This window comes from Ambystoma mexicanum, chromosome 9, assembly GCF_040938575.1.
Source record: "Ambystoma mexicanum isolate Mex_15411 chromosome 9, UKY_AmexF1_1, whole genome shotgun sequence".
NCBI classification, from domain to species: domain Eukaryota; kingdom Metazoa; phylum Chordata; class Amphibia; order Caudata; family Ambystomatidae; genus Ambystoma; species Ambystoma mexicanum.
In genome coordinates this window covers 627247595-627263265 of record NC_090931.1, presented here as the reverse complement: position 1 = coordinate 627263265, position 15671 = coordinate 627247595, and the positions used below count along the sequence as shown (strand labels likewise).

Genomic DNA, 15671 nt, shown 5'->3' with positions numbered 1-15671 from the left:
CCCACGTCATCTGTCCGGCCTTCGAGCTCCCTCCTTTTTGGATGCAGCTAGAGTACCACTAGTTCCTTTTTCCAGTTCCGCCACTGATAAAAAGGCCAATGAAGTGATAGTTGGAAACAGTCATTATAAAGACTAACCCTTCCATTTGAGCCACGGCCTCTCACAATTACAAACATATAGAGGACTCCAAGTATATTAGGACCTTCATCATAAGACAAAGGGAACCATGGAAGATGAGAAGCACTTCTTATTTCACAAGACGCAGGTCATAGAACTTCATTGATAATCACCCCTCAACAAGTGAGCACAGTACAGAAAGAAAACTGAGAAGGAGAAACGTGCAGTGAGAGCAGAGCAAAAGCTAAAAACAACAGTAAAAAAGCAGGACTGACATTTCTTTCTGAAATTAGCTCTATGTTAGATGTGCTCAGACAGGACTAGGGGTCTTCTCTGGGTCCCAGGTGACCACCGCAGTCAAGGTACGTTCTAGGGACACATTTACAAGAACCTACGACAATACTTTTTATATCCTAAACATATAAAAGGATAAGGATGCCTGTTCATGCACTGCCCCATGCACAGCAAGGCTCTGTGCATGACATCCACAGCTCTGGCATTCGGCACCTCCAGCACAGCAATGCATGAAAGAGAGAAGGAGAGCATGTCTGAAAGAGGAGGAGAAACACGGGGCACAGACTGGAAGTTGTACACATTGTGGTGCACAGCGGAGGTGGAAGGTAGATTACCCGAAAAGGTAGGCTGAAGGAAAGGGAATGGGGTGGCAGCACCGAACACAGGGCATTGAGAAGAGGAGAAAGGCAGGTTACAGAAAGGAGAAGGGGAGGGAATCCGGTGCGTGGCAGTAAGAGAAACAGGTGGATGGTAGGGGGTGGATGGTAGGGGGGTGGATTTTCAGGAGGAGAAAATGATGGAACCCGGAGCGGGTGTCAGAGAGACCGATGAAGGAGGATTCAAGCAGTACAGCAGCCTAAGTCCCCCGGTTAAACACCCTCTGCCACAAGCTGAATCGGGTTCCATGTGTTGTTAACGAAAATTGTTATAACAAAATCATTTTTACCGACACTTAAATACCGAAAAAAACGTGTTTTTTTAAGAACTCGTTGTTTTACAATGATTATAACCCCACCCTAACCCTTACCCCACCCTTTCTAATCCCTTACCCCAAATCCCAAATCCCTTACCCCAAATCCCATACATATATTTAATACACATTCTGTATTTTTTCGGTATTTAAGTTTAGGTAAAAATGTTATTCGTTATTTTATTTTACTGGATACCGCTGAATAGGAGTGCACAACCAAGCCTGGCCCCAAAACAGGTCACATCCTGCTAGAAAATCTGTGCATGTCATGTTGTGGGCTGCTAGTTATGATTATTTGCTTCTATGCCCGCACAGAAAAGAGCACAGCACACCCTTTGACAGGCAGTTCCCACAACTCCTGATCCCAAAAGTCACCAGTCCAATGTGCTCTCAATTGACCAGACATTAAAACATATTTTTTTTTACGGGAGAAGCATGGGGTAGTCGAATAAATCGGTGCTCTGGGCACCCCCGAGAAAACCAATCTCTAACAATGTAAATACCCCTTTAAATGCATCTGCCTGAAAATCTGAGCACTGGCAATCCCAGGGAAATTCATTACTTGGCCCTCTTTTGGAGAGGAGTTCTTGAGGTTTTTGATTTTCAAAAGTAAATTGTTCTGAACAGAGTCATTTCACAGTGGTTTTATTTTCAAGCTTCAACTGTGCCTGCTAATCCATCTGCTCCCATCTTGCTTCCTGCGTCCATGATTTGGAGGAAACAGCGACAAGCACTGGAGCGTAAGATCCAAGCACTGCTCTGAACTCTTATTTGTTCTTGAGTACTTTGAAAATAGCAGCATTTCAAATAGAACTGCATAGTTGCCAACATGATCCATCCCAATCTGCTGGTGCTTATGCAGTCCTGTTGTTTTCTTTGCATTCCTGGACTAGGTGTCTGTGTTTTGTACTGGGAAAACTACAACTCCCAGAATGCAAAGAAAAGACATGCTGGATAAGAACCTATGAACTTCAATGGATCATGTTGGCAACTTTGCCACCTTAATGTGCTATCGTGGCTTTCCAGATGTTTTGGACTACAACACCCATGATCCCACACCCTTGACTATGCTGCCTAGCACTTATTGGAGCTATGGTTCAAAACATCTGGAGAGCCAAAGTTGCAGACCCCTGGACGGACATTTAAACTGATATGATAAAATACATCTAACTTGTACAACAGTACCAAGTTGGCATTAAGAACTAAATCGTTCGGTTAAAACCAATATTGTAAAGAACTATTGTTGAATGTTCACGAGGAAGTGCTGAGACTAGTTGCAATGCGCAGCGTCATGACTTGCAGGAGTGCAGAGTTTTTGTTATACCGTTAAACACAGCAAGTATTAAACACTCCGTTCAGGATACTGACAATGCTCGTTCTTTCCTGTCGATTATTGCTTATCCACTACCAGGCTAGTCTCTTTTCTGTATCCGTGGCAGAGCTGGTCGCTAACAATGTAGTCTCTTTTTACTGTCCATTGCGGTAGACTGTGGACCGGAAGTGTTGCTATAGAGACGAAGGTAGTTTGTTAAAGGAGATGGAGAAGTACGAGCGGATCCGAGTTGTTGGCCGCGGGGCTTTTGGGTGAGTAGTGTCAGGAGTGACAGGCGGTCGGCCGAATCAATTAGCCAAATCGGTCTATACTCCGATACAATACGCTGTCGGTCACGCGACCTTTGTCTGCTCTACAACTTATACATGGAAGCTCCGAGAAGAATCGTGCACACGAAGAGGGGAAAAGTGAAAAACTCTTCATAACACCGAATCGCTATGTAGTTCATTTATTTTAGAAAACGAACTATTTCATAACAGGTAAAAAAGAAACGGGCAGAATAAATATCTGATAATGTCCTGGCCGGGGGTAGTGGGTGGCTGGGGGAGATCGGGTCGTTTACGTGAAGCAAGTGGCAGCTAAATGTACCAAAATGGGCACAGCCGGACAGGTATACCTCCTCCTGAGCTGATAGCCCTGGATTTCAATGAAACTGAAAATACAAACTGATCAAAAATACATTAACCCACCCCTGAAAGAACATGCAAAATATATAAACGTTAGAATGAAAGGGGGGCACTCTGGGCCTGAAGATAGGGGTACAAAGGTAATCAGTTCATCAGCAAAGTCAAGTTCACTGAAGATGTATTTTTAAAAAGGTTGAGAGTGGGGTCTTATTCGTCACCAGGTCCCTCTAGTGCAGGCCGGGGTACAGAACCACTTCAAATTCCTTTCATGCTTGGTGTTGGTGATCAACAGCATCAAGCCAGGCTGCCATGTGTTTTGCAATGGGTCTAGTCAGCGTTGATATGTTTTGAGTCAGTTGTTACCAATGCATCACCAGCATTGAGGTAGTTGAGTTGGCTCAAGACGGTCCAGCTATGCAGTGTGGTTCCTTCCGTAGCAGTGGTCCGCTGGAATCCGATCTAGAACAGGGAAATGATGGGTCGAGTTGGTTCCTCAAATAGGCTGAGTGACCTCGGAGAGATCCAGCAACGTGATGCAGTTCTTCAGTGGCAATCAAGCGGTTGGGGCACACGCAGGTGATGTGTCGAATCATCAGCTTGACAGCGCTTCAAAAAGCAATGAGTGTGTCAAAGGAAGTTCCGGGTGCTTGCAAATGCTCGAAAAGCATCTTGAAGAAGGCAGCCCGACTTGAAAATGGGTCTAATTGGGGAAACAGTGCACAGAGCTATTTCTTGACTTCCGATAAGTGGGTGTCCATCCAGGGTCTCCAGGGGCAAGGCAAGTCTGTTGTTTTGCACTTCCCAGCAAGGGGGGTTTCTAGGGAGCACTTGCAGGGACTGTTCCAGTGGGCAGGATTTTGGGTACTAGTGGTCTCAGCCTGCAGTAGGTCTTGTTCAGCTATCAGGTCACACCAAATGTTCAATTGAAATGGTTGAGGGAAAAGGTTTGCCCAATTCTTGGAAGGCTTTGTCTTCACCTCTCTTGAAGGGGACTTTGGATCACACTGTATCTCCAATAAAGTTCCAGATGAAATCCTACTCCTACAGTAATTCAGTGTTGATTCAACTTGGGTGATATGATATTTATATGATCGTTTATTTATATAGCGCCTATACACAATGTGTTTCAAAGCGCTTCAAGGCAAGGGAGGGAACAAGGGAAAATACAAACACATTCTTACAGGCCATGAACAGTAAGGATGTGAAATTAACTATCGTATTCGGCCTGATGACATTTCAGATAGTGCAAGAGCTAAGACATAGATAAGGAAGGGGGGGGGAGAGTGGGAAGGAAATGGAAACGGACAGGCGACTACCATACTAGGCCTGATGACATTTCTGGTAGAGCCGGAGAAAAACAAAAGGTGAGGGAGAGGGGTGCAGAAAGGGAGGAGAGGAACAAAACAAGTGACTATCATACTAGGCCTGACGACATTTCAGATAGTGCTGGAGGGGTGGTGGGGAGGGTGATGGGCTCATTACCTTAAATGGGCAATGTGCCACAGGTGATTGCGTTCCTTGTAGCCTTCTGTAAGGGTCCCAGTCCTGCATGGCTGCTGCGTGCAGAATCTTGTCTGATGTTGTCATATCCAGAGTGCTTTTCCTGCAAAAAGTGGGGTGAGGGCACAGGGTGAATCCGGGATAGTGGGACCACTCTGTGGAGTGGTGTTTCTCTCCTTACTACCCCTACTTCACCCTTTACCCTATCAGCGCTGCATCAAAAAATCTGTTAATTACCATCCTGGTGTGGTTGCATGTGTTAAAATCGCGGCAAAAATTTCTGGTTACTCAAATAATCGAGGCAAAAAGGCTGTGGTTTTGCCGGTGAAATCCACATAAAGGATGCAGGGGCACCCCTGCAACCCTCAGAGCCATTATACCATTTAATGGGAGCGGGGACACCCCTGCATCCCCCGCTCCCCTTAAATGGTATAATGGGTACACCTTTACCGGGTCAAACCACTGCACTTTTGCTGTGATTTTTTTTGTACAGGTGACATTTTTGCCGCAATTCTATTACTGTATACTCCTGGTGTGAGCTCTTCATTCTTCTGGCAGGGCTCACCTTTGGAGCAGTGTTCCCACCTAACTCCCTCGATGGATTCCCTGGCTTCTGGAGGAGCTGACAAGCCTTTGCAGAGAGATCAATAAGATGGTTTCCTGAGCTGGGCAAGTGGTCATTTTGGGTGAACCCCAATTCCCAGACATTAATACATTTTTCCTGCCAGTCAACGAGTCACTAGCCACCACGCTGACAATAATATGGCACCAGTAGGATTTGGTTAGTATAAATGTGGATTCAAAGAGGCCACCATATCAAAGCTAGACATGGCTTACATTTAGAGTTTCATCTTGCACCAGGCTCGAGGAGCACAGAATTACAGGATTTAGGATCAGGTTTGCACACAGTTAAAGACAGACCCTGACTGCTGGAACTTAGGGTGCTATCAAATTGTAGACAGGAATGCACATGTAACTTTGTTACTGCTATGTTGACAAACTACAAGGTAGCTGCTGAGAGGTGTTAGTAGATAAGCTCGGTAGGTTTACATGTTTGCGCTATACATTTCAGCATGGAGCATTATGAAAGTGGGGTCTGATGAGCAGACATCACTTTTAGAAACAGTTGTACCCACATCATTTTATATAAGTACATCTTAGGCTATTCCACCCTAACAGATGGAATTCTGTAACACACGTTCTCCATTATAACCCCAATGGGCAATATGTCACCAGAATAGCCTCATATGGCCAGGTCCAACCTCACATGCTTTTCTAGTGCCTCATATAATGGGAACACTTTCATATACATCGGTTTAACTTGACTCACACAGCTAAAACCTCACATTCACAGATTCAGCCCCATGGCCCCATTTACAAACCTGTATGCAACAACAGCTTCATCTGCCCAGCTTCCGCTTATTATGCTCAAGTACTGCATTGTCCAATTAGGCATTCATTGATAATGCCAATTTCTATATTGCCCCCATAAAATTGGTATGCCAGTTTCCTCATTTCTATGCTAAAGACAGGCCAGGCAGCAATACAGACGTCCGTATATTCATGGAACAGGTAAAGAACAAGCAACAGTATACATTCACTCGCTGATGAGGTTCAGTACAGATAGCAGCAGTGCAAACCTTGCCCACAAAAGTGACCCAGCACAAGAGGTTGCAGCGTAAGCCTTCTTTCCATTCAGTAGGTAAATCAGCGGAAGCAGCATTTCCAGCTTCCTATTTGGAGTACATTTAGCTCAGATAGCAGAAGTGCAAAACATCACTCACACCTTTTTTCCAGTACAGGCAACAGCAGTTCAGGATTCACGCCCACGTAAAAGGTACGACACGTGTAACAGCAATGCAAGCGTCTCTCGCACAACAGGTACAGTACAGACTGATAGCAGTAGCAGGGTAGTATCCAGCATTACAAGAGTGGGGGACGAGCCAGGAAAAAGGTCCTGCTACTTTCCCCCCCAAATGCACCTTGGAAAATTAATGCTAAACTGAGATACACTAGTTCCTGCACCTTACATGATACAGGGTGGCGCGCACGGTGCAACTAGAACGTTACTTTAAGTCCCTGAGTGCATTCACTAGTCCGACTTCAGAAAGAAGTCAGATCATTTCTTTCTGGAGTCGGATGCACTCCAACTCCATAAAGAAATGACCTGACTTCTTTCTGAAGTCAGATGAGTGAATGCGTGCAGGGCTGGAGCTGAAGACAGAGTACATAGCACTGTCTGGTGTCAGTGTCTTTGTCCCGCACGCTCCAGGCTGCAGCTGTTGCAGTGGCCCAGAGCGGGGTGGGACATGAGCCCCTGTTTGCTGTGTGCTCCTTCTCGAATAGCAAAACCCTCATTGTTAGGGTGGCCAACAAAATGGTTTTGCAGGACACTTTGTATGTGATAGCGCTTCTCGAATAGCAAAACCCTCATTTTTAGGGTGGCCAACAAAATGGTTTTGCAGGACACTTTGTATGTGGTAGCGCATCAGAAGCGCCCTGCAGTGCGCGCAATTCCATACGATTTCCCTTTTTGGTAACATTAGTGGCAGATGGCATTTTAACACATAACAACAAAAAGAAAACTGTAGGACCATTACAGATGCAGGGAACCTATCTATTAGAGCCTGCCCAGGCTCTGTGGGGCAACATACATGCAAACCTCCTAATTCGCATTTGGATCTCACAAACAGGAGTGACTTCACAGAAAAGACTTTGCAAGGAGCATCATCAGTCTTTGACACTTGGAGGCACCATGGAAGTGACTTTAGAATAAGTTGCCATAAGTAAGCCTAGTGTCAAATTACTTACTCGTGCAAAGTACCTAAATTGCACTATTATTATATATGGAGCAACTCTATAGTCATTAGGCTTTTCTTTTTATAATAGCATGATATATTAACATAAGCTAGGAAGTGAATCACTTACATAGCTGCAGATAAAACGCAGTGCGATTCAATTATTTGCTCAGGATCACACACTTGGGTGAAATGGTGAAACCGGGATGTGGGCAATTTAAGTAACTAAACACATCTTCCCAGGTCTAGTTGATATAGATATTTATTAAGGTTTTGCTTTGCATTTCATGTGCTTAAATAATACTTTATAGCAATATCTTGGAAGCAAACAACATTACATCATAAACTAGCGTTTCTTAATAAACTAGCTTTACACTATATACATCACCATAGAAATATGTTGAGCAATACTAGTATGGCTTTAGTTTTATTCTCCCCATCCTGCATGCAAAATTACAATACCATCATGCAGATGAGCCTAATAAACCCCACTTGAGTTCTAAAGCAATAGTCATTATTTCATAAAGCATGCAGCATTATGCACCCTTCTCACTTCTGTTCACCCCATTCACATTTCTTAGGGACCCCAGAAACAAGTATTCTTTGGAAAGCAAAATAGACGCATTTATTACATTTCTTACATCATCAACAAATGTGACAAAGCCATACATGAATCATATCACCAGAGATTGTTACGTCATCATTACATCATAGTTACATCATCAATTATGTAATTCACATACTCGAGCGTGGGGGAGTGGCTCTGCTACACCCCCACGCTCCGGGAAGGGCCGGCGGGAAATATGTGACCCCCTAAACCAACCAGACCCACTCCCCCGGACTGGTGAAGACCACTCTATGAGCCCCTGGCATGACACCCGACAGTTCTGCGCCAAACCTAAGACCATAACCTAAATCAATAAATCTCTGTTGCAGTGACCCAAATGATTGAGCCCCTAGCTCAATTCAATGCAATGTGCCCCAACCTACCGCAACACACAGACAAAATCCCTGATCAAAACGGGTGGGTGGAAAAATGAACGATTGCTGCCTTTGCAGCTGAAAGGCACCTTGTGCCCCTGCTCTTTATACCCACCTGCGACCTTCCGGCTCTGGGCAGCGGCGCCCATACCTCCCGCGCCGGAGTGGTCCACTCGTTTCCTGGCCTGCCACCATGCACCTCAATACGGCAGCCTGCTGAATGCCGGGACCACTCTTGAGAGCAGTGTGTCAGGCCCTTGGGGGAGCCGCTCTGCTGCCCAGGGCTCGAACAAATACGGTGTCGAACGGGAGGTGTCCTGTTGCCAGGACAATGAAGGTACTGAGCAGGAACTCCTGCTCGGCGCCCTCAGTCCTGGCAATGTCCCTGTCTGACTCTGAATAGAGCCACTGGTGGGGCAAAGTGCCCCTCCCTGTCCTGCCCGGCGCGCCACTGAGCAGTAGCATGCTTCCTATCACCAGGATAGGTCTGGTCCGATAGCACAGCGAGTAGATCGCTCTCTTTGACATCTGTATAGAGCCTGCAGATGCAGGTTCGAATCCCGGCAGGGCCAAACTCAGCCTTTAATCCTTACGAGGTCGAAAAGTCAGCAATAATAAGCAGCGCTCAGATACCTGACGGTTTGTAGCGCTCTATAAATGCTAAATTATTATAATTATTATTAGGGAATAATTATATATAATAATATATTATTATTAGGCAGTACACTGCCCTCCTGCATAACGTCTATAACACTAGTGCAAGGCTACCACCAAATGAATGGTCGCAGCACGTGTACAGCAGTGCAAGCTTCACTCGTGCTACATGCCCCACAGAGGCTGCAGCAGTTCATGATTTTCACCCACAAAACAAGTTTGCCCTGTAGCACAGGCAGTTGAAGTGTAAGCTTCCTTCCCACCAAACAAGTACAGCACAGGCAACGACAGATTAAACGATCACAAAACGGGTCAAATGCTATTAATAGCAGTACAAAGTTCCCTGGCACGCCAAGACAAAACTGTGCCCCTCTCATCCCCAACTACTTATACATATAAAAAAGCTCAGACATTTTTAAACCAATCTCTGTGGCTTTCTCCCATCACCTCCATGACACTTTTTCCCCATCCAACCATACCTATCTCTCTAAGACAAAGCCGCCCTCCTTTTCGGATTCTGTTCAATATTAACTTATTTAGTGTAATGCCCGTTAAAGCAGTTTTCCTACTTCACGGCATTGTAACCGACAGAGGTTACTATTAGCCAACTCGGTGGTACACATTTTATCGACCGCTTAAGGATGAAAGTCAGGACTGCCTTACCAGCATTCATAAATATACACGCAGGTCGCACACACATCTCCAGATATCTGGATAGATCTCTGTTGGTTTATATTTGGGTATCTGGGAACAGGGACTGAATACAATGGGCAGATGTCAATGTGTTCTCTTTTGACACCCAGCAGTAACCTACTGTAACTGCTGGCTATGAAAAATGTAAAGCCTGCAAAAGCTAGTCATTTAGACCAGTGACTACACACTTTTCTCATTTTGTATAACTATTTCCGTCACATTCTTAAAAATATGTTATGTTATGTTATTTTGCATTTATATAGCGCCTCATATACCATTGGTATGGTCTCAAGGCGCTGGTAGGTTGAACGCCCTCGGGAACCGAAGTTCATGTCAATAGAGAGAGTAGAGAGAGTCAAAGGTGCGTGTGAGCACCGTATATGTGTGCAGCTGGTGTGGCATTCAAGTGATAGCTGCCTCATAGCGGTAGGTGTGGTGGTTGAGAGATCAAACGTATGTGTTTGTTCAAGCTGGTTGTTATCCAGACCGAACTGGCTGCGTTAGGCCTGAGGAGAACGCCTATGCTGGAAGGTGCGTACCAACTGTGATTAGTTAGGGTGATGGGCGGGATGGGACAAGTGATGGTATGAGAACAGTTATACCGAATGTTGACATAGTATCGCTGTGTTCTATTTGAGTGGTGGTGTAAAGAGGAGAGTAAGCGTGGGGTGTGATATGGTGGTTTATTTTGGTGGTAGAGATTGCGCCCATTTCAATAGTGCCCATTCCATTCCACTCCATGCCCTCATCTGCTCCATGTCCTCATCCGCTCCGTGCCATCATACGCTCTATGCCATCATTCATTCTACGCACCCATACGCTCTAGGCACCCATACGCTCTACGCACCCATACGCTCTACGCACCCATACGCTCTACGCACCCATACGCTCTACGCACCTATACGCTCTACGCACCTATACGCTCTACGCACCTATATGCTCTACGCACCCATACGCTCTACGCACCCATGCGCTCTATGCACCCATGCGCTCTATGCACCCATGCGCTCTATGCACCCATACGCTCTATGCACCCATCTGCTCTATGCACCCATCTGCTCTACGCACTCACCCGCTCTAGGCACTCACCCGCTCAACACACTCATCCACTCTATACATTCATCTGCTCTGCGCACCCATCTGCTCTATGCACCCATCTGCTCTACGCACCCGTACCCACTATGCACTCGTACGCTCTACGCACCCATCCGCTCTATGCACTCATCCGCTCTACACACTCATCCGCTCTACACACTCATCCGTTCTATACATTCCTCCACTCTGCGCGCTCAACGCGCTCATCCGCTCAACGCACTCATCCGCTCAACGCACTCATCGGCTCAACATACTCAACTGTATTACTCGTTTCATCCACGCTACAGACTTCATCCTCTCAACTCACTTCGTTTATTCATCATGCATTATTGGTTGGCGTACGCTGATCAGTGGGGTGGCTAGTCCGCTCCATACACATACTTCATCCGCTCCATACATATGTTTCATCATTTCCATCCACATACTTTACCCTTTCCATCTACATACATCACTCTGTTCATCCGTTCCCACCCAGTTCATCCTTTTCATCCCGTTCACCCGTTCCATCCAGTTCATCCGTTCCCATCCAGTTCATTCCTCCCACCCAGTTAATCCGTTCCCACCCAGTTAATCCGTTCCCACCCAGTTAATCCGTTCCACCCAGTTAATCCGTTCCACCCAGCTCATCCGTTCCACCCAGTTCATCGCTTCCACCCAGTCCATCCGTTCCACCCAGTCCATCCGTTCCACCCAGTTCATCCATACCACCTATTTCATCCGTTCCACTCACATGCTGCGCTTGTTCCAGCCTCATACTTCTTCCGTTTCAACATTTTTTATTTTTTTATTTGATGCATCAACTTCGCCAGTTCCATCGCATGCTTCCATCCACCCTACTTTTGTCTGCATACTTCATCCATTCCTTCCTCATACTTTAACCGCCTCGATCATATATAGCACCCGTTCTTCCAGATCTATCCTCCTTTCTTATCACCCACTTTACCCGTTTCTTTGGCGTATTACATCCGTTCTTCAACCAGCGTAACTCGTTCCCACCAATCACTTCACTCGTTCTATCCTCATACATCGTCCGTTTACTCCACACTTGACACCCGCTCCGCACTCGACACCTGGTCCGCATTCGACACCCGCTCCGCTCTCTACACCCGTTCCTCGCTCTGCATTCTATACCCACTACTCGCTCTGCATTCTACATCCGCTCCGCAGTCTATACCCGCACCATACACTACATCCGCTCAACACACTACATTGGCGCAACACCACCGCACCATACATCTGCTCAACACCCTACATCAGTTCAACACTATCACGCGCTACATCTCCTCAGCACCCTACACACGCTCTATTCTATTATCCGCTCATACCCTGCATCCGCACCACAACCTATATCTGCTCCACGCCCTCATCAACTCTATGCCCTTATCTGCTCTACGCACTCGTCTGCTCTACACATTTGTCCACTCTACACATTCATCCACTTTTTTATTTTTTTCATTTTTTTTTCGCTCATTTTAATTTGTTTGTCCATTTTACCTAGCCAATAACTGTTATTAGTTTCCGCTTTCTCGCTCGGATCATGATGCTGAATTGCTATTTATGCTCAAGCATTTGGTAAAGTCATTGAGGTGCAGTTATCAGGATTGAGATATTTTTAGTTCGGGGTCGGTTTTTAGGGGAATAGCCAAGTTTTCAGTAATTTGCGGAAGGTCAAGAGGACTTCAGTGAGTCGGATGTGGGGCGGGAGTGCGTTCCACAGCGTGGGGGCCAAGGCTTAGAATGATGATCCGCCTAGCCTGGCTGAGTTTGTTTTTGTTATGACTAGGAGGCCAGCTGAGCTTGATCTTAGAGTACGTGCAGGGTGATAAGGTTTTAGTTTGTCTTGAAGATATTGAGGTCCGGTTTTATGCAGTGCTCGGTGAGAAATGCATACGGTTTTGAAGGTCACCCTTCGGGCAACCGGAAGCCAGTGCAGAGTTTTGAGGGCTGGGGGGATGTGGTCACTTGGGCCAAGCGCGAGTAGCAGTTTGGCTGCAGCTTTTTGTGCTCTTTTTGTAGTTTAGTCAGTTGGTATGCGTGGGCTCCGAGATAGAGCGGGTTAGCGTAGTCCAGTCTTGATATTACAATTGATTGGACCGCGGAGAGTCTGTTGGGAAAGGAGAGGTATGGGAAAATGCATCGAAGAGTTTTTAGGTGGTAGTGGCAGGACTTTGAGATGTTGTTGACCTGGCGCGAGAGTGTGAGGTCCGAGTCTAGGGTGCAACCAAGGTTTTTTACAGAAATGGAGGGGGTTGGTGAGTTGCCCATGGCAGATGGCCATGGTAGTGGGTGTGGAAGAAGTTTGGTGTTGCCACATACCATGATTTCGGTTTTGGAGGGGTTTAGTAGGAGGTGGTTTGTGGTCATGCAGAGCTCTATGTCGAGGAGGCAGGAAGCAAGGTCAGGTTGGCAGTTGGGTTTTGAGTTCAGGAGTTTTAGAATTAGTTGAGTGTCATCAGCGTAGTTGTAGAACAGGATGTTGTGTGAACAAATTATTCGTGGGAGGGTGGCCATGTAGAGGTTGAACAGGAGGGTTGATAGGCATGCTCCTTGTGGAACTCCTGTGTCGACTGGTCGGGCTTGGGAGGAGTAGGTGGAGAGTAGGGTTATTTGGTTCCTATTTTTGAGGAAGGATGCTATCCATTTGAGAGCGGTTCCACAAATTCCTAGGGAGTGGAGGCGGTCAAGGAGGATTGAGGGGTTAATTGTGTCGAAGGCGGCAGATAGGTCAACAAGGATTAATGCGGCGCATCCCGTAGAGCCAGCTGTGTTTTTAAGGTCATCCCAGATAGAGGTTAGTGTCATTTCAGTTTGTGTCGGGCTCTGAAACCTGATTGAGCTGGGTCTAGGAGTTTTTTTGTTTCAACAAAGGCATTTAGTTGGGAGTAGGCGGTTCGGTCGATGAGTTTGGCAAGGAATCTTGAGTTTGTGATGGGGCAGTAGGTTTTGGGGATTCGAGAGGGTCGAGGGAAGGTTTTTTTATTAGAGGTTTGACATGAACCGTTTTGAATATGTCGGGAAAAATTCCAGAGGCAAGGGAGTCATTTATGATGGCTCTTGCGTGTTCTCCTGCGCATGTAGATGCGAACATTTCTTTGAGGGTTGTGGCTGGGCAAGGGTCCAGCGGAGAGGCGGATGGTTTGCGGGCAGAGAGAAGTTTTAGAAATTGGTCAGCTGATATTGGACTAAAGGAGTAGAAAGTTGGTTGGGTAGTGGTCGCAGGCGACGGGATGGCCGGTATAGTGGGTGGGTTGCCTGTTGGGTGTAAGAGAGCTAGTTTGTTGGTTAGAGCATTTGTTCTTTCGAGAGCTGTGGTGTAAAAGTGGAGGGAGAGTGAGTCGCACAGTGATTGTGAGGCGGTCGCGGCGGTGGTGGTGCATGTTGGTTTGGTGAATTCGGTGATGATTTTGTGAAGTTCTTTGCTGGGGTTTTGACAGTTTAGGATTCAGGAGTTGTAGTGAGCCTTTTTTGCTTTTCCGATTTCGGCCTTGTACTGATGAAGGTGCCGGGCTACGGTGGATTTGCTCACGTGAGTTTTGTCCTTTCGCCATTTTCGTTCTAGGTATTTATATAGTTGTTTACTGGTCTTCAACTCAGGTGTGAACCATCTAGGAAAGGGGCCATGGTGAGCTGATGGTTTGCAAGAGGGTGTGAGCCGCATTAGTGCGGTGTTGAGCCATGAGTCAAAGGCGTTGGGGTTAATTGATTATCCCTATTGAGTAGGCAGGTAGGTGGGGGAGACTGGAGGAGTGCGTCGGCTAGGTCAGGAAGGATTATTAGTTTCTTCCAGCATTTGCGCAGGATCGGAGGTTCGGGTACGGGAAGCGGGTTGGGTGAGCAAATGGAGAAAGAAACAATGAAGTGATCGGACCAGATGATTGGGGTGGGGGGGTTTAGCCGTATGAAGAACCAGACTTCTTAAATCATGTTCGGTAAGTCCTACCTTTTTGTGACTGTCATTATGCTTTCCTCTATGTTATTTGTAGTTTTTCCACATTAGAAATTCAGCACTACAAGCACCAGAATGCAATATGGTATGACCCTGAAAACCTGATGAGTTGGATTATTTCACAACTGCTATGAAACCAATTGACATCTCTGTATACTGTTTTATAGTTTGTACTGCTTTCAACATGCAAAGAAGCCATTTCACACAGGCATTGCGCCTCATTACAAGGTGCCAGTATGAAATCGGATTTTCCGGCATGCAGGTGCCACCGTGTCCGGCAAACCATGATGCCAGAAACTCCGGCTGATTCTGTGTTGGCATGCACGCACATTCCGGGATGCCGGAAACGGTGGCACCAGCATGCCGGAAATACCAACAAACCCCCCATCACCAAATGTCAACACCGTCGTCCTCGGTGCCGGTGACTCCGAATCCAGCAACACGGTTCCGGAGCCACCTACACCGGTATCAACGGTGCCGCAAATACTGTTACCGGAAATACAGTATTCGCCGGAACAGAAAATAGTCCAGAGTCCATTACTAAAACAATCCATTGCAATCCTGACAGCACAGGCGATATAACACATTCCTGACCACAAAAACCCAACCCTTAACATAGCATCAAGAGTCTGTGTGACCCGGAGGCGCAAGCCACTCTTCAACGAGGCAGAGCTGAACATGTTGTCGGACGCCATAGTCCAGCATGCTGATGACCTTTTTCAAATGACCAGCGCAGGCAGGCCCAGCTGTGGAAGAAGACCATCTGGGAGGAGGTTGCACAGAAAGTCTCAGCAGTTGGCACAACCCCCTGCACTGTGCGAGACTCCCACAAGAGATGGGACTACCTGCGCTTGAAGGTGCGCAACCTCCTCTCGGCCCAGCGCAGACAGGGCATGGCCACAGGTGGCGGCAGCACATCCCCAATCCACTTTCTGCCCTGGGT

At 46.7% G+C, this 15671-nt stretch overlaps 1 protein-coding gene across 2 annotated transcripts in view; it reads left to right on the top strand.

Annotated features, from left to right (window-relative positions):
* Positions 1 to 2592: 2592 nt before the first annotated feature.
* NEK8 (NIMA related kinase 8) overlaps positions 2593 to 15671 on the top strand; it is a 271322-nt gene continuing 258243 nt past the window's right edge. Inside the window, exon 1 of one of the 2 annotated variants that reach the window (XM_069615313.1) lies at positions 2593 to 2686. In XM_069615313.1, the coding sequence (XP_069471414.1) occupies positions 2640 to 2686 (47 nt within the window). In that variant the 5' untranslated portion in view covers positions 2593 to 2639. The remainder of the gene's footprint in view (positions 2687 to 15671) is intronic. The other variant, XM_069615312.1, reaches the window with a different exon arrangement.